General features: G+C 45.5%; 2 protein-coding genes across 4 annotated transcripts in view; one reads left to right on the top strand and one right to left on the bottom strand.

The window, feature by feature from the left end:
• LOC309881888 (putative RNA-binding protein Luc7-like 2) overlaps positions 1-8,989 on the top strand; it is a 33,489-nt gene extending 24,500 nt beyond the window's left edge. For 2 of the 3 annotated variants that reach the window (XM_082768412.1, XM_082768414.1), the window contains 4 exons: positions 859-950; positions 1,799-1,828; positions 2,709-2,903; positions 7,923-8,989. In XM_082768412.1, the coding sequence (XP_082624538.1) occupies positions 859-950; positions 1,799-1,828; positions 2,709-2,903; positions 7,923-8,115 (510 nt within the window). In that variant the 3' untranslated portion in view covers positions 8,116-8,989. The remainder of the gene's footprint in view (positions 1-858; positions 951-1,798; positions 1,829-2,708; positions 2,904-7,922) is intronic. The other variant, XM_082768413.1, reaches the window with a different exon arrangement.
• An 11,112-nt stretch (positions 8,990-20,101) lies between these two features.
• LOC309880229 (cytoglobin-1-like) lies at positions 20,102-23,541 on the bottom strand (the record flags this gene model as incomplete). The annotated part of the gene is made up of 3 exons (XM_082764857.1): positions 20,102-20,230; positions 21,022-21,253; positions 23,447-23,541. 3 exons carry the CDS (start codon positions 23,539-23,541, stop codon positions 20,102-20,104), a joined length of 456 nt encoding a protein of 151 aa, XP_082620983.1.
• Positions 23,542-27,734: the final 4,193 nt, after the last annotated feature.

The raw sequence follows: 27,734 nt of genomic DNA on the forward strand, positions 1-27,734 counted from the left end.
ACTGATTATTTACAACCTTTGGAAAAAAATATGCATGGATAATTATGTCACATTCCCAAAGCATCAATAAAATAATCTTTTGAAGTACTTCTCCTAACAAAAAAGAAAACAATAATTATCCCCTCCTTCCTCAGAGCTCTCCTCAGAGATCTAATCAAGATGCTGCTGGGGCAATTCCACATCTCAGAAGAAGGTCTTTACAAAGAGTTGAATTTCTTTCATCATGTCCAGAAGGTGGCGAGACTTGGGTTTGGCCAGATCTCCAGTTGTGAGTTCCATATCTGAGGGCCCTCTACTGAGCGTGCCTTGTCCCCAGTAGTAGTGAGTTCAACCTGGGGGCTATCAGCTGAAGCATCCTTTCTAATTCTATGTGTACTGTTCACAACACAGAAACAAGTAGCCTCAAAACTAGGTATCAGCCCAACCAAGTCCTTTAAGACTAGGAGTTTCTTTATTTCAAAGGATAGCTGAGGGAATTAATACAATTCCTAACTACATCCCTCTTCTAATTCCCTTCTACCCTTCCCCAGTAGCCAAAATACGATAGGTTTGGCATGGAAACTTTCACGTTAAGACATGACTTCATGACTTACTGCTCTGAATTCCCCTTCATGAAAAACTTAATGTAAGTTTACATCTTTCAGGTCTTGGTGTAACACCCACGTATTTGCTGCAGCTCTTCTGCAATAACTTGTGTTTCTTGAAAAAAATACATATATATACACTGAGGAAGAGAGAGGGAGAAATATATACAAGGGAAAGAACTGAATATTAACTGTCTAGATTTTTTATAGCTTTTACACCTTCATTTGAGAAATTTTGAAGTGTAACTTAATGAATACATTCCTTTTCTTTTAGAGGATTGTGGCTGATAAACAGGAAAAACGAAACCAGGAGCGTCTGAAACGTAGAGAGGAGAGGGAAAGAGAAGAAAGGGAGAAACTGAGAAGGTAGGGATCTACTTCAATTGCATTTACATAATGTTCTATATAAGTTTAATAGAAAAACAACAGTATCCTTCATGAACGTTTGTTTTTTGTAAATCTGCAGAATCATGAGTTTCCCTTCCTTGGAAACTTAAATGTTTAACTCATTCAATACTTTTAATTCACTTAAAACCTAAATTATTTTTATAGAAAGCCTTTTCTTTAAAATCTACAAATATTGTTGTCTCTACACACTTGAACAAAACTTGAACAAATGCCTTTTACATGCGATATGTTTCTCAGGTATGTACCTTGTTTTTAGATCTGACAGGTGTTAACTTTTTTCCTTATTGGGAATTGTTGAATAGCATTGACTAAGCAAAGTAATTTGCTGTTTTTCTATGAAAATAGACTGTTGTTTCCAGGCTTTGTGAGGGTAGGGTCGAATGGGACCTGAACTGCAGTTCTCTTGACATACTGTCTTCAGAAGCTAGTAATGAATATTTTGAAATCTATTGCAGTCTGACAATGTGTCTTACAAGAAATAAGGGAGTACTGGCTCTATTTAACAGTAAGCTTTTCTTCTTGAAGGGGTGTGAATTAAAAAGCAGAGTAGATGCCCTTATCCCCATACACATGCACACACACACATACACAAAAAAAGCACAGAACAGAGTTGTTGGGGGATCTATTTCCTGATAAATGTGTTGCAAAGATGTTAACTTAAAATAAATGGCCTTTAACTTTTTTTGTTAGTAAAATGATAAATACAGTAAAGGCTCAACTAGTCTGACTTATTACTGAACTGTACTTTATATTTGATAATAAGACTCTGTAAGAAAAATTGATTTACCATTTTCCATTTGTTTCAGGTCAAGATCCCACAGCAAACATACCAAAAGGTATACAAATCTGCAAATGAGAAATACCACCAGTGATGCCAGCCTTTCACAAGCTGGAACGTTATAAATTTGTCTAGCCTTATTAATTTGAGATGTTCTTTACAGAAAAAGCATCCTGTTACATAGTTATCTCTGTGTTTATACAGCATTTAGCATTTGCTGTTGAGCTGTCTGTCTATTTTGTGGTTACTACAATACAATGTTTTATCCCTGATAACATTTGGAACGCAGAGAATTACTTTCTTCAAAACAGATGCTTGTGTTCAATTCCTTTTTGGTGAAAACCTATGTTCTTAAAGCACGAAGTGCTATGTTGACTCCTATTTATGTTGCCAGTTTTCTTCTATACCTGCAGTTGAAAGTCACCAGTGAGGTATTATTGCAAGGTGATTTAAAAAAGAAAGAAAATCAAGAATTTATATGGTGTTTAGAACCTTACAGGCTATTTCTATTGCAGTAGCTATGGGGAAAGGGTATAGTCCTAAGTTCTGAGAATATCATAATTACACAGCTTCTGCCAGATGATCCTTGTCACTGCATCAAAGTTCTAAAACTTGTCCTGATAAATGCAAGATTTTAAAACAAAACAAATACTTTTCCTTTCCAAAGCCTGACTTGGCTATGCTGTAACCATAAGTATAATCATAAATCAACTGTAAAACTGTCTGCTTTAGTAAAAAAAAAAAAAAAAAAAAAAAAAGTTTGTAGCACGTCTAATGTTGTTCTCCCCTCTTTGTTTACCTGTCATAGGGCAATGCAGTAGGTCTGAACACTGTGGGTTATTCTCTGTACAAATTTGCTTATGCATAGGGTGTAATATTCAAAGTACACTGATAGAATAGCTAGGTGAATGCAGTGTCTTAATTCCTTTCTGTTTTAGATCTAGGTCCCGAGATCGCCGCAGACATCGGTCTCGCTCAGCCTCCCGGGAACGAAAGAGGAGAACTCGCTCCAAGTCCCGTGAGAAACGCCATCGCCACAGGTCTCGTTCTAACAGCCGCAGCCGGAGTCGCAGCCATCATAGAAGCAGGCATAGTTCCAGGGAGAGAAGCCGAGAACGCAGCTCCAAAAAGCGGTAAATACTGGTCTGGAAATAAATGGCTTTTCCTACACGCATGGTCAGATATTTTTTTTTTTTTTTTGCACTAAATGAAGTTTACACTCAGTACTTAGTAACTTATACATGTTTTGAGACTGTCTCAGAATTCAGTTATACCCCTTGCATATTTATGATTTTATATATAGTAGTGATTTTTGTTGTTGTTTAAAAATAAAAAATAATAGGTCTTTGTATTTCTTCTCTTGTGAAGGAGTGATCCAGGGTATTGCTGTCATGCTGATAAATCTACACTCCAGGAAAGCTGGGAGTGAAGTGAAATAATTGATCTCCATTTGAACTTAGGGAAATAAGCAGTTTTAACTGTTATCCATTTAGTTTTCCCTTTGGGCTCATATTCCCAGTGGTGGAACCCATCTGTTGTGTACTGTGCTAGATAAAGACAAGTTTATTAGTGCCATTAAATAAAGTTGTTGTATCAAATATGAAGGTACTGCTTTGCGAGGAAAGTGGCTTGATCCCTTGTTGAAAGAATTACTGCAAAGAGCAGTCTGGGGCTGCTGCTTTTGAATGACTTGATTGCAGTCTGCTCCTGAGGGTTGCTGGCTTATTTTAGATGAGTGAGGTAAGCATAATTTAGAGTGTTAGAATTGCAAAACAAGGCTTCTGGTAGGGGAGGCATGCTCATAACCAGGATTCCATTCTTGTAAAGGTCAGCCACTGAGACAGAGATTTGAGTGCAGTGTAGTAGACAGGGTGCCTAGCCTTAAAACCCTGACAGGTTGTTGGCTTAATAGAAAAGAAGAGGTCCAATTTGTCCATACGTGCAGGTTTTAGAATTCAAATGATCTAGTAGTTTTACCTCCAAGCATGGAGAAGTATTTGTTGAATTTATTCAAGTGTGCTCTCTGCCCTAAAGGTAAGCTTTCTTCTTTCTAGATTGGGTGAATCTAGTTTGCAGTGTGCTCTGTTAAGAGAGCACAGAAGACAGAGTTGGTCCAAGCCTTTTGTTTCCTTCTTTTTGTGGCATATGAATAAAACATAAATGTTCAGCACTCTAGTTGATAAAATCAGTGGTGTCTGGTATTTAAAATTCTTCAGGATGTTCTGTCGTGTCCTAAAGTCAATGTTTCACACTCAGCAATTTCCACCTTAATTTTAGCCTGTCATCATGGCTATCTTCAAGACTGCCATTTCAAGGTGTTCACAATGGCAGATTAGCAAATCTTCACTTCAAACTTTGTAGTTTTTCAGTCTTAAAATAGACATTTTAATTTGTATCAACACATTTGTTTACTTGGATAAGCCACTGCATAAAGTGTATGCTCAAATTGCCTTTAATACTTTGACATCAAAGTCCAGCCTTGCAAGACCGAATTGCAGCACTTCAGAGAAAATTATACTGGTGGATTGTTCTGTCCTTCTCATCATAGTTGTTCAAACTCTCCAATTTGATAAGCACAAGACAAATGATGCATTATTTTTGTATGTTGGCAGAGAAATCTGTAAGAATAAAGAAATGGCATGAAGACATTTTGACTATTCATGCTATCCATATAATGTTAAACCTATCAGCTGTCAAAGATTACCTGAAAAAGGACAAGGTACTTTGAAGATGAAATCGGTGTCCTTTTACAAGACACTATTAAAAGATAAGCCCTTCAAGCTTTGTTTTTGAATGAGTAAAAACTTTTTGAATGAGTAAAAATACGAGACTTCAGGGTGCAAGATTTCAGCCTTACGAAATTCAGTACTGGAAATACTACTTCTGATGCCATTTCCCAACTTGAGAGAGACCTGCGTTAGAACAATTCTTGGCACGAGTGAGAGTCTTAGACTACTGTTAACTTTAGGAAGGTGTGTGCCATTATTAGTAGCTCATATGTCTTAATTCTCTAATGTCAAACAATAGTTGTTGAATTTAAATTATGTAAATTGTGCTTTCAAGAGACTAATGTATCCTTACAGCTATAGTCTTGCTTCACTGGAGCCAGGATAGTGATTGACTTTGCAGCCAGCCTCAATGCCTCCTTTTATAGGTGCCCTTCTAGCTGTTAAATCTGCTTTTTGCATGAATGTGGGAAAAAGTCTTCTTATCAAATACAATACCACTGTTGATGCCAGAATCCAAAATAAACCTGAACTTGTAGGCTCAAATATATCACACTTCTTGTTTCTTAAGAACTTTTTCTAATCCAAGAAAGTACATATTGCCAAATCCTATTTTTAAATATTTAAGTATTTTCTTCAAATGCAAATATAAAGTACCTTTATTCAAACCTGTCTTCCTTAATCTCAAAAGATTCTGTTGTCCAAAGGATTGTGGCCAAGTATAGTTTGGAAGAGAAAAAGACACACTCCAGCAAGTTGCATACTTAAAAAAGGAGTCCTAGCCTTTTTTTTTTTTTTTTTTTTTTTTGGGTGGCATAACCAAATAAAGTAGGATCTGGAGACTGTGGTGCTTTTGCCAGATCACGGAAGAGCTGATATCAGAAGCAGTAGAAGGACTGCTGAAAGCTGCAGCAGTGTCAGCACGTGCTGCCATTAACTGTGAAGACACTGAGAGAACTGTGGAGTTGTGGCTTCTCTATGGGAAGAGTCACAACGTTTTATGCTAATCTTAAAACCCTCAGTGTGATTTCTTTGGGCTTGGCTAGAGTAAAATACTCAATAGCATCATTAAAGTTCTTGCAGGCTGCTGATTCATGTTCTAAAAGCCGTTGAGATGTTTGTGTCTGTGTGCTTGAGCCCACTTGCAAGAAGCTATATATCAAGGGCTAATGATGTATGTAGATATTGTATGGACAAAGAGTATCTGAAATCATGAGATTTCACGTCACCTGGTTTTAGATGACTAGGTCACATGTAAATCTCAAGAGTCCCATTTACAGGCTCATCTGACGTATTTCTGCATCTATTTTAAAGTAGAAGCTTCTAGGGCATGATTTGTCTCATTTCTTTGCTTAATGTTAAAGGAATCTGGTTATCTTAGATGTCTACACTGCAGAGATTTAAAGCTGGGTGAGAAAATACTCAGCATTTAGACAAACTTTTTTAAAAATATTGTTCAGGTCCTGGTGGACAGCAGAATGAATGTTCTAGTCCTACGCTGTTCTCTGCAGTGGTAGTGAAGTGTTAAGTTTTTGCATTTTGTTTCTTTTGAGAAAAGTGACTGGGGCTGATGACACATCACAGACTGGTGCTTTTAGTCTGTTACCTCTTGGAATAATTGAAACTGGATACATTATACCCTGCTTTCCTAGAGCTCACACTAGACTGTCAAGACTACTTGGGATTTTTGTCCAAGGTCACTTACATTTTTTGTCCTCAGACCCAATGCAGGCATCCACAAATGCTGTCCTGGAACCAGTATCGCATGTTATAATAATTCGTAATTGTTGAACATTAGAAATACATGTGCTGCCCCACATATCTTGCAAATGTAGGATTTCTGATGAAGCATCTACTTGGTTGTTTGGGAAGTAATCCTTATTGAGCATGCCAGAAAATGTAAATCTAGTAGAGCCTCTGATTCTAGAGGTTATCTACACCTTGTCCTTGATAAAGGTAGGAATGGTATTTTAGTTCTGAGTATCCTTGTCTCTATTGCTTGCTAAAAGAATTGTACAAACTTTCACATCTTTGTGCTGTGATCCACTGAAGCCAGACTACCTTCTTGTCAGCTGATTAGAGCCTCACCTGTATGGAGCAGTGGGACAGCTGGACAAATGCATCTCACATTCTCCAAAAATGTATTGAATTAAAAGCCAAAGATGCTGATGATGGCTTTGTATCCTGTCTGTCTGCCTATTCTAGGATTAATTACTAGAATTAGTCTGAGTCAGCTGATTTTGGGGAGCATTATTACTTCTGCAGTAGACTTGTGCAAAATACTAGGGAAGCAGCTATATTAACTCTAGTATTAACTTCTTAATTAGCATGTAGTTTGTGGTATTGAATTACTTACTGTCTGTGTATTTCAGCACTTGCAAATGCTAAATCTTGTGAAAAACTATGCTGTAGGAAAAGTAATCTGTTTAGCTGGGAAACGATGAGAGGTCACTTTGTAAGCTTACAAAGGGACATGTATTGAAGAAGCATTTTGCAGACTTCTGGTTTGAAGCTTTGAGGTAATGACAGTAACTTACTCCAGGTGGAAAGAGTACAGTGTACTGTCCAATACAGCAGATATGTTGTCTAAGAAATTAGTAATTATCTTTATGCTAGGATGCTATTAAGATTTTTCTGTGAAAGTATGAACTTGATTCTTTTATGATTGCAGGACATCTTAAAATGAAAATGTAATGTTTTTCAATGACAAGCTTAGGTGCCCTCTGGAAGGGAGGGGAAAAAATAGTCCTTTTTTTTTTTTTTTTTTTTTTTTTTTCCCAATGCAGGCAGCTCATTTAATTTAAACCCATGTAGAATGTTTAATGCAACAGCTCTTTCTGGCTTCTTTGTAAAGGTTTTGGAAATGCCTGAAATTTGGAAATCCTATCTGGAAATTCCGACCTTCTAAAATCTTCAAGGGATGATTATTCTTACAAAAACTAAGTGGAGCGTAGGTTCCAGATGTGCTCTTGGTCATGTAATAGCCGCCTTCAAGAATCTCTACAAGTTAATTCCCCCTTTTTGATCAATTTCCCATTTTTAGGTACACTTTTTTTAAAAACTTGTAACTTTGATGCATGAGAGATGCTAGTCAATTTTTCTCAAGTTAAAAACTGCATATGAGAAATTCTGGTGGAACTTCTGATACTGCAAGGTTGAGGATGGGAATTGCAAGAGATTAAATGAAGCATATTGACCTTAATCTGGACTCTGTAATAAAAGTAGGTTAAATTTTGTCCCTAAACAGTATTTGTGTTTTGCAATTGAAAGTAGGGAAGGAAGAAAAGTAGAATGACTTATGATGTCTTCTCATATATTACATAAATCTAATGTTGTGTTGGAATAAGGAGAAAAATACAAAATCAGAATGCTGTTTGACCGCTGTGAATTCATGACTAATGAGAATTCTCAAACTTCACTTTTCAGATCCTCAAAAGAAAGATCTTCAAGAGACAAAGAACGTTCAAGAGATCGTGATAGAACATCACGTGATAAAGATAGAAGCTCAAGAGAGAGGTCACCGCGAGATTTCAAAGACAAGAAACGTTCTTACGAAAGTGCTAATGGCCGATCAGAAGACCCGAGGAGCTCAGAAGAGCGTGAAGCAGGGGAGATATAACTGGCTGTGTATATTCACCTGATCTCTAGCTTCCTATGGAGTTGCATACTATGGTTTAGTTTACAGTTGTTCAAAGGGACACCAGTGAGCAGTTTGAGACACTGATCCAACTATAGGGTAGATGTACAGTATATAAAAGTGGTTATAACTAAGTCAGAATTAAACCCCATTGATTAATGATGCCTAAAGCTGGGTCCTGGACTTCCACCAAGTTGTAAAACTTTCCTGAAAGATTTCTCTTTATTCAGGACAACAGTTTTATGTACCAAGATGCAGATCTTAATGTTTTTAATCTCCTTTCCAATACAAGTTAGTGAACAAATTATATTGTACTACTTGCCTTGGGTGCTTTTGAACCTTTATAAATTCTCCAATTCTGCTCCAGTCAAAACAGCAGCATTGAAAGGTTGTACTTTGGGGGAATTTTTTTGTTTGCTTTTTTGTAAGAGGGTGGGTGGATGGATATTAACTTTTATTCTAAGGTTATGTTCCCAGTGATTTTTTTTTGTTGTTGTTTGGGAACCTAGGAGTTGATTACAGTGGGAGCATTTAGACAAGAATGTGTGCTGGAGAAAGCTGAAATGTCTTTTTACAGTGCCTATTTAGACTTGGAAATTGAACAGCTGTTGCATTACATCTTTTTTTTATTTCTACTTTTGAAATCAAAGCCAGTCCCGTATCTGTACCACTTGATTGGTATGTGTTCAATATATTTGTTTTTTTTTCCATAAGGACTCTCTGCTTTTTCTTGTGGGGTGTAAATGGCACATCCTTAATTGTATTAAAACAAACAAAGCAAACAGCAGCAACAAACAAAAACTTAAGAACAAAAATAAAAAAAATAAAAAGGAAAACCACATTGTCGATAACTTAACGAGAATATACTGGTTTCTTAGGTGATTACTTAGCAGTTCAGTCACTTAAAACCTAACATGGTTATTAGAGTTTTCAACATGCTCTAGCAGAAGCAGTCTTTATGATCCCAACCCTTCTAAGATATTCAGAGGCAAAAATGTGGAATTGCAATGATCATGGCACAACACATGGTTGAGTTTTCAACGTTCTCTAGAAGGAGTCTCTATGATCCTGACCATTCTAAGATCTGTAGGGGAAAAAATGCGGAATTATAATTATCATGGTGCAACCCCTAACTCCTTAATGACTTCAGCTTGAAAAAGCATTACTTAGTTTAGGTGCAAGCTCCCTTTACGTAAAGGGCTTGCAGTGGGTTCTGTTGGACTAGAAGTGCTTTGGGACGTATAAATAATTCAGGCATGTCCTACCATCACGCAGAAGAACTTGGTAACTTCTTGAGATGGCACCACTCAGTTACGTAACATTTAAGAGCAATGTTTGTAATGATTATTGGCATTTTCAGCAGGTTCTGAAAATCTCTACCTGTCCTAATCCAAGGGCCTTTGTAGGCAAGTTAGTCGTGGATATATAATACAGCTGTGAGCTCAGTGTGTTTATTCTTTGATGTCTTTTCTGTAGCATTATAGTCAGAACATGTGGGTGATAATTTCCACAGTAGATAATCGAGAGCAATATTTCATTTGGCATTGAAAGCTAGAATAGCACCTTTACATCTCTTCAAAGACATATAAGCCATGTTGGATATATTCTCCACTTCAAATTCACATGTAGGTAAGCTTCTGTAGGAATACTGTAACAATGATGGCGACATACTTAGCACTTTTTTATTCACCCACTTCAAATCTGAATGTGGGTTTCCTTCGTGGCGATGTCTTGTGACTTTCTCTGAGGCCCATGACAAGTGTAAGCTACTGGTTTTTGTTCCTGTGGTACGAGCACACTGTAAGTGCTTGCTAAAATCTATTGTCACACTGCTGTTAATGGTATTGAAGCGGTTATTGTGACAAAAGGTGAACAGTGACTTCTTAAATGCATCAATGCATCTGCTGTAGCAGGATTGCAGATGAGTGGATTGCTAGCTCCTGGAATAAAAACATTCCAGAAGTACTGAGTACCTATCTCCCCATGCATTCAGTGACTAGAGATGCTGTATTTAGAACGAAAAAAAAATTCTACAACAAAATATTGCTTAGACTATTTACTACTAGCAAGTTCTGGATAACATGCCACTGATTTTACAAATCACTCTTAACCCTTTTGTAATTAAAAAAGGTGAATATATTTAGAATTAGGCATTTCCTTACAGGTTTTCCTGGGGTGGTGTGCTCCACAGTATCCAAGGGCTGCACAAATACTAAGCAGAGAGAAGGTAAGTCTTACTGCTGAATTAAAAATGGAAATACTGCCTTTGTCTGAGACAAGGACTGGAGTACAGTTAGGAATAGAACCAAATTAAGGTGACTGATAATGCTCTTCTGAAGCAAGAGAGCTAGAAAGTCTATCACTAAGTGAGACTGCTTTAACTGCATGTGTAAGTACTGGTCTTACAGTCTTGCATGAGAAACAAGCTACCTTAATTTCCATGAGGATGACATGGTCTTCAACTTCCCAGTCTCCATTAAATAGTTCAGCAACTGCTAAGTCATCTTCTGGTCTAGAACTAGGTCAGAAATACAATGGCTAGATCATAGAAGAGAGAAACCACTCAACCCAGGAACCCTGCTCAAGTATGTCCTATGGATAAGGGCGTGCTAACTTCACGTCACACTCAGTCCATACTAACTACAGCTTCCCATACTTAACCCCCAAGCCTATTTGCCCAGATTTTCCCCCTTCAGCTTCTTGCTTGGCTGTTGATTCATAGAAGATGGAGCCTGGGTGTTTGCACTTTCTGCTTGCACATCGCGTTGCCAGCAGATGTCACCATTTGTGATGATGTGGAGCGCCCATTGTGATAGTGTGGTGCTGTCACACCTTGGGGCAGAACTTGTGCTAGATACAACTCCAACCTGCCCCTGTATGTAGGCAGTGTGGGTCGTGTGTTTCTATTCACCAAGTGCCAGAGGCAGCGTGAGAGACCTGCAGGAAATCTGGGGCGTGCTGCTGTGCAGTGAGTGATGTGTCGCTGGCAGCACACAACGTGATCTCTTCGCAGAGAGATCTTGGAGGTATGTGGGATCGTGAAAGGCCATTCCTCTGAGGAAAACACCTTTCCTATCGAGCAAGAAAGCTTATTGCAGCGTGTCACTTGCCGAGGCGATCAGCTCCAGGGCAGACGTGTTCTGCAGGGAGCAGGGGATCGGACAGGCAGGGATAATTTTTCCAGCACCGAGCCCACTCGAGGGAGGTGAAAGAGGCGAGAAGGAGGCTTAGGTGGAGCCAGCAGCGCCCCCTCCCTGGCTGCTCAAAATCTGCCCCTGGGGAGCGCTGCGACCAGGACAGGCAAACAGGGCGGGGTGTGGCAGTTAGGGCGAGCAGGCAGGGCAGAGCGTTTTCCCCCCGGCCCATACGAACAACTCCTCTAACGGCGGTCTGCCACTAGCTCAGCTGCAATGGTGTACACCAGGCACCGCGTGCTCTCCAGGAAGTCTGTACACACCCAGACCGACTGCCCGCTCAAAACTGCGGCAGTTCAGGTCTCCGGGTGCAGGGAGTGCCTGAGCCTGTTGCTAGCACCTGCGGGGGGCAAAGAGACTGTGTGCGTGAGGTGCAAGCAGGTGGATGACCTGGTCTGCCTCGTGGCAGAACTCAAGGAGGAGGTTGAGAGGTTGAGGGATATCAGGGAGTGTGAGCGGGAGATAGACTTGTGGAACAACTCCCTGCACGGCCTGAAGGACAGGTACCAGGGTGAGACACCCCAAATGGGGTTGGACCCCCTGCCCTGCTGCTGTCGGGCAGAGGCAGGGGACCTAGGAGTTGAGGAGGAATGGAGACAGGTCCCTGCTCGAGCATTGCAGGCGATGTCCCCCGCCACTGGCCCCACCTTCCCAGGTGCCCCTACACAACAGGTTTGAGGCCCTGGAGACTGAGAGACCGGTAGCTGAGGAAGAGGCAGTAAGTCTACCCAGGAGGATGCCTGGGGTGAGGAAGTCAACTCCATGCCTCAGGACTGCCTCCACCAGGACAGAAAGAAGGGTGATTGTTGTGGGCGACTCCCTTCTCAGGGGAACAGAGGGCTCTATTTGTCGGCCTGACCCTACCCGTAGGGAAGTCTGCTGCCTCCCTGGGGCCAGGGTCAGGGATGTTGCCAGAAAGCTTCCCAACCTGGTTTGCCCCTCTGACTATTATCCTCTTACAGTAGTCCAGGCTGGCAGTGATGACATTGAAGAGAGAAGCCTGAAGACCATCAAACGGGACTTTAGGGAACTGGGATGGTTAGTGGATGAAGCGGGAGTACAGCTGGTGTTTTCGTCCATCCCTGCGGTGACAGGGAGGGGTACAGAGAGGAAACGGAAAGCCCACCTGATAAACACGTGGCTCAGAGGCTGGTGCCAACACAGAAATTTTGTGGATTTTTTTTGACCATGAGGCGCTTTACTCGGCACCCGGCCTGATGGCCGCAGACGGGTCCCTATCTCTAAGGGGAAAATGGATCCTGGGCCAGGAGCTGGTGGGGCTCATTGAGAGGGATTTAAACTAGGCGAGAAGGGGGACAGGGCTGAAACAAGGCTTGTTAGAGCTGTGCCAGGGGGAACAATAGCAAGGCTGGGGGATAAGGCAATGGCCCAGCTGAAGTGTATCTACACTAACGCGTGCAGCATGGGTAACAAACAGGAGGAACTGGAAGCCATCGTCCGGCAGGCAGGCTATGACTTGGTTGCCACCACGGAAATGTGGTGGGACCACTCTCATGACTGGAGTGCTGCTATGTCTGGCTATAGGCTCTTCAGAAGGGACAGGCAGCACAGAAGGGGTTGTGGTGTGGCTCTCTATATCAGAGAGAGTTTTGATGTCACAGAACTTGAGGCTGGGAATGGTAAGGTTGAGTCCCTATGTGTAGGATCAGCGGGAAGGCCAACAAGGCTAGTGTCCTGGTGGGGGTCTGTTATAGACCGCTGAACCAGGATGAGGAGACTGATAAGGAGTTCTCCAGGCAACTGACAAAAGTTGTGAAATCGTCAGCGCTTGTTTTTGTGAGGGACTTCAACTTCCCTGAAATATCCTGGAAGCACAACACAGCCCAGAGAAAGCAGTCTGGGAGGTTTCTGGAGAGTGTGGAAGATAGCTTCCTGACACAGCTGGTTAGCGAGCCTACCAGGGGAGGTGCCCCGCTAGACCTTCTCTTCACAAACAGAGAAGGACTGGTGGGAGATGTGATGGTTGGAAACTGTCTTGGGCAGAGTGACCACGAAATGGTAGAGTTCTCCATTCTTGGAGAAGCCAGGCAGGGGACCAGTAAAACCGCTGCATTGGACTTCTGGAGGGCTGACTTTGAGCTGCTCAGGACGCTGGTTGGTAGAGTCTCTTGGGAGGCGGTTCTGAAGGGCAGAGGGGTCCAGGAAGGCTGGGCGCTCTTCAAGAAGGAAATCTTAATGGCACAGGAGCTGTCCGTCCCCGCGTGCCCAAAGACGAGCCGGCAGGGAAGAAGACCGGCCTGGCTGAACAGAGAATTGTGGCTTGAGCTTAGCAGGAAAAAGAGGGTTTACAATCTTTGGAAAAGAGGGCAGGCCACTTGGGAGGACTATAAGGGTGTTGTGAGGCAGTGCAAGGACAAAATTAGAAAGGCCAAAGCTCATCTGGAGCTCAATCTGGCTACTGCCGTCAAAGACAACAAAAAATGTTTTTACAAATACATTAATGCAAAATGGAGGACTAAGGAGAATCTCTAGCCTTTACTGGATGCGGGGGGGAACTTGGTTACGAAAGATGAGGAAAAGGCGGAGGTGCTTAATGCCTTCTTTGCCTCAGTCTTTAGCGGCAAAACCAGTTGCTCTCTGGATACCCAGTACCCTGAATTGGTGGAAGGGGATGGGGAGCATAATGTGGCCTTCACTATCCATGAGGAAATGGTTGGCGACCTGCTACAGCACTTGGATGTATGCAAGTCAATGGGGCCAGATGGGATCCACCCGAGGATACTGAGGGAACTGGCAGAGGAGCTGGCCAAGCCGCTTACCATCATTTATCAGCAGTCCTGGCTATTGGGGAAGGTCCCAGTTGACTGGCGGCTAGCAAACGTGATGCCCATCTACAAGAAGGGACGGAGGGCAGACCCAGGAAACTATAGGCCTGTCAGTTTGACCTCAGTGCCAGGGAAACTCATGGAGCAGAGTATCTTGAGTGTCATCATGTGGCACCTACAGGGCAACCAGGTGATCAGGCCCAGTCAGCATGGGTTTATGAAAGGCAGGTCCTGCTTGACAAACCTGATCTCCTTCTATGACAAAGTGACACGCTGGGTGGATGAGGGAAAGGCTGTGGATGTGGTCTACCTTGACTTCAGCAAGGCTTTTGACACCATCTCCCACAGCATTCTCCTCAAGAAACTGGCTGCTCTTGGCTTGGACTGGCACACGCTTCGTTGGGTTAGAAACTGGCTGGATAGCCGGGCCCAAAGAGTCGTGGTGAATGGAGCCAAGTCCAGTTGGAGGCCAGTCACTAGTGGCGTTCCCCAGGGCTCGGTGCTGGGGCCGGTCCTCTTTGATATCTTCATCGATGATCTGGACGAGGGCATTGAGTGCACCCTCAGTCATTTCGCAGATGACACCAAGTTAGGTGCGTGTGTCGATTTGCTCAAGGGTAGGAAGGCTCTGCAGGAGGATCTGGATAGGCTGCACCGATGGGCTGAGGCCAACTGCATGAAGTTCAACAAGGCCAAGTGCTGGGTCCTGCACCTGGGGTGCAATAACCCCAAGCAGAGCTACAGGCTGGGAGATGAGTGGTTGGAGAGCTGCCTGGCGGAGAAGGACCTGGGAGTGATGGTTGATAGTCGGCTGAATATGAGCCAGCAGTGTGCTCAGGTGGCCAAGAAGGCCAACAGCATCCTGGCTTGCATAAGAAGCAGTGTGGCCAGCAGGGCTAGGGAGGTGATCGTCCCCCTGTACTCGGCTCTGGTGAGGCCGCACCTCGAGTACTGTGTTCAGTTTTGGGCCCCTCGCTACAAGAAGGACATGAAGGTGCTCGAGCAAGTCCAGAGAAGGGCGACGAAGCTGGTGAGGGGTCTGGAGAACAAGTCCTATGAGGAGCGGCTGAGGGAGCTGGGCTTGTTCAGCTTGGAAAGGAGAAGGCTCAGGGGCGACCTTATTGCTCTTTATAAGTACATTAAAGGAGGCTGTAGCGAGGTGGGGGTTGGTCTGTTCTCCCATGTGCCTGGTGACAGGATGAGGGGGAATGGGCTGAAGTTGCACCAGGGGTGTTTTAGGTTGGATATTAGGAAGAACTTCTTTACTGAGAGGGTTGTGAGGCATTGGAATGGGCTGCCCAGGGAAGTGGTGGAGTCACCATCCCTGGAGGTCTTTAAAAGACATTCAGATGTTGAACTTAGCAATATGGTTTAGTGGAGGACTTGTTAGTGTTAGGTCACAGGTTCAACTCGATGATCTTGAGGTCTCTTCCAACCTAGACAATTCTGTGATTCTGTGATTCTGTCTGTGAACCTGAGGGTGCTGGAGCAGAGCATCTATTATTTGAGATTTTGCTGACTGACACAGTTAAAGCTTCAAGGCAATTTTTTACTAGGCTGCAGGTGTACAAATAAAGCAAAAACTGCTAGTGTATTTCACTTAGAGCGGTTGAAATAAAATGACACTGCAAGTGTTATATGTGTCTCAGAAAGCTCTCACACTGGATTAGTCAAGGGAATGAAAAGTAGCACAGTACATAAGGTGGTACGTGGCTAGAGGATAGCGTGATACCAGAAACGAGGTCTCTGAGCGTGCCTGAGGTGCTTTTCTTGCTGGAGCAGAGGCGGCTGTGTGGCAGGGTGCTGACACCTCTGAGCAAAAGGGGCTTGGCCTGGTGCAGCCGCCTGATGTGGCCCAGCAGCGGACTCACCCATGGAGCTGGCTGAGGGCACCCTTCCTGTCTGTCCCCTTGCCTTGTCGCGGATCTGGGATTTACCCTCCTGTTACTACCGCACAAACCATAGCCCTGGATCCTGTCTGTCCAATCTATTTCGCACCAGCTCTGCACCTTCTGTTCTGCCCCAGGGGTAATGGGAGAAAATGCGTGTACCGACCCCCCAAAGCCTGTGCAAACGTGTATGTGACACCCTTAAACAGCCCTGGGGATGGGATTATCTGTTTAGCTGAGGGGAGAGTGGTTGCAATGTATTTTGAGGCACCTGGGGCCAATGCGAGGCAGCTGAGGGTAGGTACATACCCTGGGTGGGTACGGCCAGATTTCAGCTATGGTGAAAACTGCTTATTGCAATGAGGCTCCTCTGTGGTGCAGAAAATGACTTGGAGTGTGCTGCCTGCATAGCTGGGAGTGACGATGAATGCAGTTGTGGTCAGCATTAAACAAAGTGTAACTGCAAAATGAGCTACGTGCCAGAGGTCATAGCCCTGTATGCACCTGCAGCGCTGACAACCCTTCAGTTTTGCTGTTCATCCCATATTTCACATGCCACCATCAGGGTAGCTGCCTTTTGTTCAGCAAGAGGAAGAGACTGCAGTCCCTTCCCACCTCAGCCATTCTGTGATTCTTGATGCAGCGGCTTATAAAAAGCATCAGCATGACCCTCCGTGAGTCTCATGGTTCTTGCTCTTTTTTTCTGGCTTCGATCACTTTTTTTTCTATCTGCTTCTTAGCAATAAATTTTTGCACCGTGACCGCTGGTGCATTTCTTTCATTCTTCTCACTGAGACCTGGAGCTTTGGCTGTCACCACAGCCTGCAAAACCAGGAAAGAGTGAACTGCTGGGAGCCATATCAGCAGGTGGAAACAAAAGAGAGGAAGAAACGTTTATTCCTAGCGCCAGCTCTCCTCTTTATCCCTGCTTTCCCTTTGTGGGCACACAAGGGACAGTCACACAAGGGCAATTACAAAATTTCCTCCTGGCTCTAGCTTTTCTCCTCCTTTTACTGGGGTGACCATCATCCCGGGCAGCTTCCCAGACTCCTGGCAGCGCTGCACCCCACGCGCTAGGCAGGCAGGGTTGTCCTGCAGCGACACGGGTGGCAAACAGCCCAGCCAACAGCAGAAGTCACTGTCACCAAACAGCCCCTTCCCAGGCTGAAATCATCTGCCTAACGCTGACTGTAGCGAAGTATTGATGGTGGTGCGTGGTGAGGACAGCAAAGGTTAAATATTGTTCATGTCGCTGGCTCAGAGAGGCTGCGTGTCCATCACTAGACGGTGATAAGTGGCTTGGGGGCTTTGTGTCTAACCACTGCAACTTCTCAGAGTGCTGCCATCTTCCCAGGCTAAAGCTGGTTTGCAGCAGAGCAACGGGATAAAGAACTGCTGACTTCCAACAGGGCAGGGCAGCGACTGCCTTGATGGATGATGAGACCATAGTCGAGGTGTCAGCTCTGACATTTCAGAGCCATTGTCTGCCTTGTCCTGCAGTTCTGCCTCTGTCTGTAATGCAGTGCAGAGCTGGATTCCACTGGGGAGCAGGGTGGAGATCAGCAGCATCAGCAGCACCAGCAGCACCAGCAGCGTGCCCATGGCTCACCTGTGCCCGGGGGGCTGTGCAGGGGGAGCTGCACCGCAGCAGTGCTTCCTCCTGCAAAATGCTGCCAGGGACGCCAGAAGTCTGGGCTCTCCGAGGTGAGCGTACAAAATACTGCAGAACAACAGGGCTGCTATTTCTACTGTCCGCCAAGGAAACAAGTGGTTCAGTCGGGGATGCTGCTGGCTCATGCTGGGGAAAAAAAAAATCACTTATGTGACCTAGGCTTGTTTGATGCTGACCACGCGCAATCTGACTAGTGTAACCATGCCCTGAACTGGCTCAAATCCACTGCACTGCATGTGCCAGAAGTGCTTTGTAAGGCAGTTGAGGCTCTGCCGCTCCTCTCCTGCTCTAGCAGAACCTCCCTGGCACCCAGCACGGGGCAGAAACACTGTGGCATGTTCCTGCCAGGGCCGTGCCCTCACCACCTTCCTCCAGCTGTGCCATTGCAGCTGGGCACACGGATGCCCAGCGAGTGCAAGTTCCTGCTTTGTCACTACAGTGGATGATTTTTTTCAGACTTCTCTCACTGATTTGCCTGCGTTCCTTTATTTCTTTCCTATTCCCTGAATTTTACCAAAGCTGCCCCCACCCCAGCACCTGTAGGGAAGCACTGGAAGGTCTGAGTTCACTCAACAAAGCGGATGAACTGAATTTAACTGCATCTGCCTTTCTACAGTGTTTAGGTAATATTTTGAATCAGAAAAGTGTTTGCTCATCTCTACAATATCAAGTTTTACTTGTGGGGATGCTTTATTCCTCCAGCTACATGACTGGAAAGTGTTTGGATTTTCATTAGCCCAAGTGATAAATGTCCTCCATTAGTTCCCTCTCACACCCTTTCCCCTCTGTGGTATTTTTCCTGTGTTTGCCCTATTCTGGCTTTAGATACAAACTTTGCTGATTCAAGTTATCATGGGCACTCGTCATACAACCCACGCTACGTCACTGATTTGTTATCTCATTGAGACCTTTCCCTCTCTTCTTAAGCCTGAGCTTTTTTGAATGAGCCTTATGCTATCAGCTGCTGCTGTCAGGACCCTGTCAGCTCAGGATGTTGATGGCAAGAAGGAGCCTGCCATGCCAGGCATCCATTTCATGGCACATGGCCTCTGCAGGTGCATTACAACACATAAATAAAAAGGGGAGTTGCTTTGAGCATTTCAGAGTGTTAAATTTACTTGTTCTGCCTCTAAGGGATTTGAGATTTTGAAGATGCTGTGCAATATGCTTCCCGTTCTCCCCTAGCAGGGCAGAACATTGCACCCAGTAGAGCAGCCTGCCCTATCCTCCCTCTCTGGCAAGAGTTCATGGTCTGGACTTTGGGGTTTCAGCATCTTTTGCCAAACAAATGGGATGGGTAAAGAAAACTATGCATTGGATGAAGAGGAATTCTGCATTTTTAACCATTTACAAAATCATTGAATCGTTTCACTTTTCGTTTCCATTCTCACCATCAGAGGAGCCTGCTTACTGCGAGTGTGATGGGTGTCTGGGTGGTGGCTTGAGCTGGTTTTGGTACCCCCGGTACCACCTGTGTCCGTGCACTGTACCCAGCCACTGCTCCCGCAAGGCCTGTGCATTGCAAGGGCCTTTTCCACGCCACAAAGGAGAGGACACACCAGCTTTCTTTTTGTTTATTGTGTTACACTTAAGCAAAACAGCATGTGGTTATTTGCAGTTATCAGCTGATGATTTCACCACAGCTAAGGAAAAGCAATTAAACAGTTCTGGACTCGGTTAAGCTGAAGGGAGACACAGGCCTTGCGGCAGGAGAGGTAGTGTGGGCGACAGTGAGCTGGGTGTTATTGCTGTCTCCTGGGCACATGGCCAGAGCAATTTTCTGGGAGTAGCAGCAAGAAATACAGGCACTGCAGATGTCCCCACCTGCACTGGAAGCTGCTCTGAGTCACCTCTCCCCAAGCTGGGGGACTCTGTTGACCTGCCCAAGTTGGGACTGTCCCCGTCTCTTTTCCAGATGTTAGTCTCCTCCAAACATGGAGCACTCCCCCCTGCTCCCATTGCTGCGGTTCAAATGTGAAACTCCCATGTCTCTTAAAAAATGACCTCTACAAAGTCCCTGACCCAGGAAATGCTTCAAAATGGTCTTCTGCTCATCATTGATGAGGATGGAAAGGTAAAGAGCTGCTGGTTCTCTCTCTGGGCTGTTGCTGCTGAAAGGAGCAAGTCTTTCAGGAACAGCAAGCTTCAAGTCTTGGTCTTTAAATGTAGTCTCCAAGGACTGTAGCCAGAGGAACCCACTTGGAGCACCTCAGCTGCAAGGCATGTCAGGATTTGTTTGGCTTTGATGTATCAGCAGTTTTCATTTAACTGTGGAAACTCAGTTTGCTACAGAAATTATTGACATTAACACCTATAATATATTTTTTGCTTTTTTTTACTTTTTCGCTCTTCCAACTGTGGCTGGAGGCCCAAAAGCAGCGAATCAGTGCTAGTGAGAAGTTTGAAGAGGCTAGAGGTTGCACTTCCTCACCAACCCGCTTCTTTGTAGACGTTGTTCAGGTGAGTGCAGATTTCATTGGTCACCTTCTCAAAAGAGGCTTTGCAGTCTCCACCAAACTTCTCCTCCATCAGTTGCAAGATGATGTCACAGATGATCTAAACAGGGAAAAGGGAAGAAGCAGTGTGAAATTTCCTCCATAATAAATGAAGGCATGATAAAACATATTTTTAAGCTGTGTTTTTTGGAGAATGGAAAGGGGGTACAAAAGCAATTCAGGAGTATGTAGTGCGCAGAACTGGAAATAGGTTGTGGGAAATTAGATGCATCATAGAATTCACCCCAAATTGCAGTCACTGTTGTATTTTTAACCACCCCATCTCTATTTAATGTTGACTGCACTGATATACACAGTCACTTAAAGACTTAAGTAGAGACAAATGCACTCTGCTGGTGACTTCAAGTGGACTTGGGAAAGCCATTTGGTCCTCTATGTATCACATCTGTTTGTTTAGCGATGGCAATGCTGTTGCTGTTGTTGCTCAATACCAAGTGTTTCAGGTGTCCTGGTAAAGCTCAGTTGCTGATATTAGAGAGATATAGACATCATGGACTGAAGCTCAGTGTAGGCTGCTTTTCTGTGTCTTGTGATTAGATGACAACTGTTGCACTGAGAAAACCTGCTACAACTCATGGGCATGTCTGCAGCTCCCACCAGAGCAGACTTGCTTGTACATCAACTGCTGCACAGCCTTCTTCCCAACAGATGCCAGGCATCTCATTCCTACAGTCTTCCCGCACTGACCATCTCACCTTCCACTATCTCCACTCCCTGAGGCCTATATACATTTACACATACAAAGCCTGTTTTCTTCAGCTCTTCCACTCCAAGGGGAAGACATCATTCCATCACTACTATACCCCCCAAAGAAGATGGATGCTGGCTCACCCTGAAGTTTTTGGGGTCAACCTTGATCTGGGTAGCATGTTTCTGGCCAAGCGGGTTCAGTATCCCAAGAAAAGCTTCAGTGTTGTCCAGGTGCTGCACCATGTCGTTGATGGCGGTGAAAACCCTCTTGCCATGGCCCCTGACCTGATCCGACTGTTTCATCTCTTCGGCGGAGTCCATGCCTTTGAAGTGTGTGAAGTAGGACTTGGTATCTGGGTGCTCAGTAAACATCCTGTGGAGAAATGAGAGAGGGCCTAATCTGCGGACTGAGGTACCAATGCAGACACGAATTCATGTGCCAGGCCTTGTGTTATGTATTTGTTGGCCTTTTTCCTTCCCTTTATTAGAACAAACTCCTCTTTCCCATGCACTTTTTTGTTCTCCTTTGCCCTTCCCAGCCATGCATGACCCCTGTGCCCACAGCAGCCTGACCACTTCTTGTGTCTCCCCAGGGCACTTGGCTCACTGCTTCTTAAAACCACTGCCCTTGCTGCTGGCCTATGCTCTTCTGAGAGGGTCACTCACAGCAGTTTGACCAGCTTTACTTTTGCTCCCAAGTTTCACTTATTTCTTCACAGGGATGTGCAACTGTGGCTCCACATCCTAACGCCAGGAGGCACCTGAAACCATGCTATCTGCATGGAGCAGCCTGCCTGCCCTCTCCTGAATTAACTCCACTGCTCCTGAAGCAAACACCTCTTCGGAGTTAGGTGGAGATACAATCCACAGGGACATGGGAGCGCACTCAGGCAGGGCGAGTGTGACGGTGCACAGTCACAAGGATGTTCTGGACAGCAGATGTCTCCACTTTGATCTTAATGGGTATTTTCAAGGAGAAACCCACCCATTGTTTTTCTTAGTTAACCCCTTCCTGGAGTCCATCCCTGAGCTTTCTTCTGCTTGTGATGGATTATTGTTTGTGTACTCAGTACTGCTCATTTCATTTATTCAAAGGTAACACAGTTAGATGCCTCTCATAAAGGAATTGTCTTTTATAATATCTCAATTACAGTCACGTCAGTCAAGCTTGTAAGAAAACAGGTTACTTTGTTGGATAAACCAGTTACCTGCCTAAAACAGCATTAGCAAATTCCAGACTGCATTTCACAGAATCACAGAATGGTTGGAGTTGGAAGGGAACTCTGGAGGTTATTTAGTCCAAGCCCCCTGTTCAAGCAGGGACACCGAGAGCAGGCTGCCCAGGACCATGTCCAGGTGGACACAAAGATCTCCAAGAGGGGAGACTCCAAAATCTCTCTGGGCAACCTGTGCCAGTGCTCAGTCACCCACTCAGTGAAGTGCTTCCAGATGTTCAGAGGGAACCTCCTGTGTTCCAGTTTGTGCCCAGTACCTCTTGTCCTGCCACTGACAAGAGCCTGGCTCCATCCTCTTTGCACCCTCCCTTCATGTACCTATAAACATCGATAATTCCCCCCGAGCCTCCTCTTCCCCAGGCTGAATGGCCCCAGCTCTCAGCCTCTCTTCACAGGAGAGTTGCTCTGGTCCCTTCATCAGCCCTCTGTGGGGCTCTCCCCGGTATGTCCATGTCTCTCTTGCACTGCGGGGCCCAGAGCTTCTCTAAAGGTTGGGCTGGGTCTGTGGGACACTAAGACTAAACCTTCTACAGTAAAACACCCTGAGGAGCCAAACCACTGGATGCTAACACTTAATAACTGTACTTCTAACCCTAACTGTCCTCAGGGTATGTAGACCACAGAGGGAAAGAGCAGAGAATAACATTTGTTGAGGCACAAGGTGTGATATACAAGAAGACCAAAGGTAATGGTAAAGGTGTGCTGAACAGAAGGAGTATTTGGGTTGACCAGTGCACATGGAGGTGATGTAAGTCCCACCTGAGAAAGGGTATGTGAAAGGTGAATAGAAGAAACATGTGTCTTATGGAAGATGAGAGGAAAACGGGGTGAGGACTAAAAGAGGAAAGATCACAGGAGGGACAAAATACAATGAAACAGACGAGTTATAGACTGGAAAGGCTGAAGGGGACTCACAAGAGAAATACTGAAGATATACATGTGAAAAAAAATGATTCAAGTAGTTCAGAGGTAAAGGGAAATTGGGAAATAGGGCCCATGTTTTGTTCCTGTTCTGTTTTATACCATACTTTATTTTCTTTACCTTAAATACATCACTATTTACGGGGGGATTGGTAGGGTGCAGTAAAGAAATCATTCTAGTCTCTTCCTCCTTTTCCAGCCCTCTCCTCCCTTTCTTTTTGATTTTCTTTGCATGGATCCCTCCTCTGCACTATTTCCTCCCTGAAGCGGCATAAACCCCAGCAAAACAAAATGTTTCTGGCGAGGGCTGCGTCAAACATATCGCGAGGTGCTTCTAGGTGGCAGCTCCATCCTTCTTGCCGTTCCTGGCTGAACCCTCTGCGGTAGAGCGGGGTAGGCTTTTTCCTTACCTGACCAGCACTGCTGTCCCATTGTCCTCTGCATCCACATAGATCTTCTCCCAGGCACCACGGGCACTCTGCACCTCTGCTTCAGAGAAGGGCATGGTGGAGAAGATGCTGGTGAGGAAGGGCACAGGAGGGAGAACAGGGAGGCAGTGATGGGGTGGTTCTGCTCCAGGGCTCTCTTCAGGGCTCTCTAAATAGTGCCTTGGGGATTTAAGAGATCTTGAATGGTCTCTTTGTCTCCATCCCCATCGGTCACATTTCTGCGGGCTTTAGGGCTGCCTAATCACTTTTAATCAGGAAAGAAAGCAACCACATGAGGAGGGAGGCCTAGCACTCTGGCCTGGAGTCCAGTGCCAGAGCAAAGAGCTTGATGTCTAGGAGAGAAGGGGAAAAAGGGAATTTTCAATGTGGAAGAAAAAGGTAAATTCTCCTTCCCTCCTGTCCCCTGCCAAGGCCAGCACTTGGCTTCTCTTTCCCAGCTGCCATCCTTGTCTGAGCACTGATTTCCTGCTTTGTTCCCGAAAATGTTGCTGTGCTTGGGACACCCACCGTGGTGCCCTGCCTTCCCAGCTTCCAGCCCTTCTTGTTCTTGCACTCCAAAGATCCCTTTTGCAGCTCTAGCAGCTCACTCCAGTCCCGCTCTCATACCATGGCCACTGCTTTCCTCGCAGCCCTCCGGTCTGCATGAAGTTCAACAAGGCCAAGTGCCGGGTCCTGCACCTGGGGCGCAATAACCCCAAGCAGAGCTACAGACTGGGAGAGGAATGGTTGGAGAGCTGCCAGGCAGAGAAGGACCTGGGAGTGATGGTGGATAGTCGGCTGAATATGAGCCAGCATTGTGCTCAGGTGGCCAAGAAGGCCAATGGCATCCTGGCTTGTATCAGGAACAGTGTGACCAGCAGGGCTAGGGAGGTGATCGTCCCCCTGTACTCGGCTCTGGTGAGGCTGCACCTCGAGTACTGTGTTCAGTTTTGGGCCCCTCACTACAAGAAGGACATTGAGGTGCTTGAGCGGGTGCAGAGAAGGGCGACGAAGCTGGTGAGGGGCCTGGAGAACAAGTCCTACGAGGAGCGGCTGAGGGAGCTGGGCTTGTTCAGCCTGGAGAAGAGGAGGCTCAGGGGCGACCTTATCGCTCTCTATGGGTACCTCAAGGGAGGCTGTAGCGAGGTGGGGGTTGGCCTGTTCTCCCACGTGCCTGGTGACAGGACGAGGGGGAATGGGCTTAAGTTGAGCCAGGGGAGTTTTAGGTTAGATGTTAGGAAGAACTTCTTCACTGAAAGGGTTGTGAGGCACTGGAACAGGCTGCCCAGGGAAGTGGTGGAGTCACCATCCCTGGAAGTCTTCAAAAGACGTTTAGATGTAGAGCTTAGGGATATGGTTTAGTGGGGACTGTTAGAGTTAGGTCAGAGGTTGGACTCGATGATCTTGAGGTCTCTTCCAACCTAGAAAATTCTGTGAAATTCTGTGAAATTCTGTGGCTCATGCTCTGACTGCTGCCAGCTTTGGGACCAGGCAGGTCGAAGACACCACCAGTGCTGAATGATACCGTTGTGTGGGTGGTCGTGACAAAGCATCCATGGATAGAAGACATAAGGGGCAGGAAAACAGCCGGTGCACACGGGCCTGTTATTGTCATGGTCACTTGGAGGAGCAGGAGGCAAAAAAATCTCAGATTATCCACGTGGCACCCAGGCTTAACCTCTGGCAGGAATGTGCTGGTTAAGTCCAGGGCGCACACACAATATAGGGCTTAGGGGTTTGAGGAACCGCCGCTGCTGGATGCCGAGTGGAGACAAAACCTCCTATTGTTTGGGATAGTCTGGAGGAGGGAAGGAGTGGGCACGAGGCAGAAAAGTGTGTCACAGTGAGCAAAGCCATCCCGGTCCCCTGGGCAGATGGAAGGGGATGGTTGCAACCGCACGGGGACCTCTTGGTGGAGGTGTGTGACACCTCTGCTAAGGCAGCATTTAAAATACTGAGAGAGAAAGTACAGGTGCTTAACACAGCAGCAAGGTAGAGGCCAACCTCAGTGCCTTTGTAGCATGTTTCTGAACTCCTTCACCTCACACCCTGTGCTCTTCCTTTCCTCTCACCAGGAAGAGGTGAGAACAATGCACAGCAGTCCTTACAAATTTGTAGCAGTGGGGCAGAAGGGAAGGGTTGCCCCAGCTCCACCTCATAACCCATCTGTGTTGCCTGCCTCACCACACGGCACTGGCGTCCGTGTGCTCTGCAGCTATTCTGTGAGAAATTCAGGCCACAGCACCAGGTCTGGACATGTTTGTGTCAAAGGACTTCATTGGAACCAAGCACCCTTGTGCTTCCCTCTCCCTTTTCACCAGCGAAGAGTGGTCTCGTCCAAAGCCGCATGGCCCTCTGCTTTCTCATCCCCAAATCCTCAGAAAAATGTCCCAGATTTCAGGAGAGCCTGGGGTGGGGGGGTGAATGGGGACGCAGTGCTGCTGGCACTGCTGCCTCTGTGAAGGCAGGTGCCAAACCGTGAATGCCGGCCAGCCGAGCACAACACAACACAACACAACACAACACAACACAACACAACACAACACAGCACAGCACAGCACAGCACAGCACAGCACAGCACAGCACAACACAGCACAGCACAGCACAGCACAGCACAGCACAACACTGCCGTGGTGGTGCCAAAGTGCCAGCAAGAACAGAGTCACAGGGGGTGGTGGCTGCCAGGCCGGGAGCCAAAATACAGGGTTCCACTGGGGGGGGGGAGAGCCCAATGACTGATCCCAGAAGTCACCATGGTGTCTTCCCTAACATCCCTTCTCTCTTAAGCAAATTCTTAAGCAAATTTATATTCAAATGTTTATTATTCTCATTCAAAAGTGTGTTATTCTCATACAAATGTTTATCATTGTCATTCAGAAGTTTACCCACTCTGTTACCTAATGCTTTCCCCATCTCCCTTTCAAAGGCCAATGATGACTTCAACACCTCATTTTCTGATTTCAAAGCTGTATATTCCACATCAGAAATCAGTTTGGGAGCAGGAGCTTCCCTAGCTTCTTGCTGAGCACAAGACAAACAGGCGCTGAACACTGCACAGATTGCACCTTTACCTTTTCCCACTCCAATCTTTTGTGCAGCCTGACACTGCTTAATGCTTTCTACCACTTTCTCTTGATTTTTCAAAAATTTTAGGGCCCGCTCCTTCCCAACCTGGGAAGGGATACATTTGCCTTTTTGCAGCAGTTTATCCGTGGTAATCCTGCTGACTACACCAATTTCTCTGTCGTGTTAAGGGGCGCAGTCAATTAAGCGAAATAGATCAGGTTGGGTTCAGGGTACTGAACTGTCACGGTCACGGATTGACCAATAACGTAGCACACCCTCACTCTAGTCGGGTTCAATGAGAAATATCTCTTCTAGGAACAATGCAATTAAGTGCAGTTTATTACAGCAACAGGTACACAGGTTCTTTGGATTGCTGGCAATAAATTCACTCTCTGAAAAAGCAAGCTAGCATGCATCAAATACACAGGCACACAGCTTGGCTGTTAACACGTTATAAGGTACAAAGATTCTACAGAGGTTTCTGTTTCCCAGGGAGGCACTTGGTGTTCAAATCTTACCCAAAGGCGTCCCAATAGGGTAGGGGTTGGGGAGGGGAAGAGAGACTCAGCCCACTGACTGATCCCAGAAGTCACGATGGTGTCTTCCCTAACATCCCCTCTCTCTTAAGCCAATTTATATTATTTTTTATCTTTTAGGTGGAGATTGAGTGACTCTAGTCATACATACCTTTGTTATGACTGGTGCTAAATTTTCTCACTTTTGTTTAAAGGCACAGGCTCCGAGAAATTCAGAGCGTGTGCTCAGTGTGGGGTGGTGGCACCATGGAAGCAGGTAGCTTTTGGGATGGAGGTGTGTTTTGGAGTATTATAATGAGCAAAGTTTACCAAAAGGAAAGCATTTTGTCAAAAACATGGCAGGCTGTTGGCCCAGGGTAGCAAATAAGCAGCTTATCGGTTCCAATGTACCTTTCAGTTCCCATCTTATCACAGAGCCTGGCTGCAGTGTCTCCAATCCACTTCACTCTCTGTACAGTTCCTCTCAGAGTCAGCACACCAGGTTCCCCTAGTGTGATAACATCTAAGGTTAGAGGCCTAGGGAACGCTTAGGTAATGCAGCTATACTCCACCCCGAAAGCTTCTTCAGTGCTGTACATTCTCTTTAAAACGTGAATATTAGTTTAATTTTCCTAGTCGCCTTAGGCAATTACTCCTCAGAGCCGAAAGGGAGGGTTCCAATGGGGACA

The sequence above is a fragment of the Aythya marila genome, assembly GCF_965140915.1.
Source record: "Aythya marila genome assembly, chromosome: 1".
NCBI classification, from domain to species: Eukaryota; Metazoa; Chordata; class Aves; order Anseriformes; family Anatidae; genus Aythya; species Aythya marila.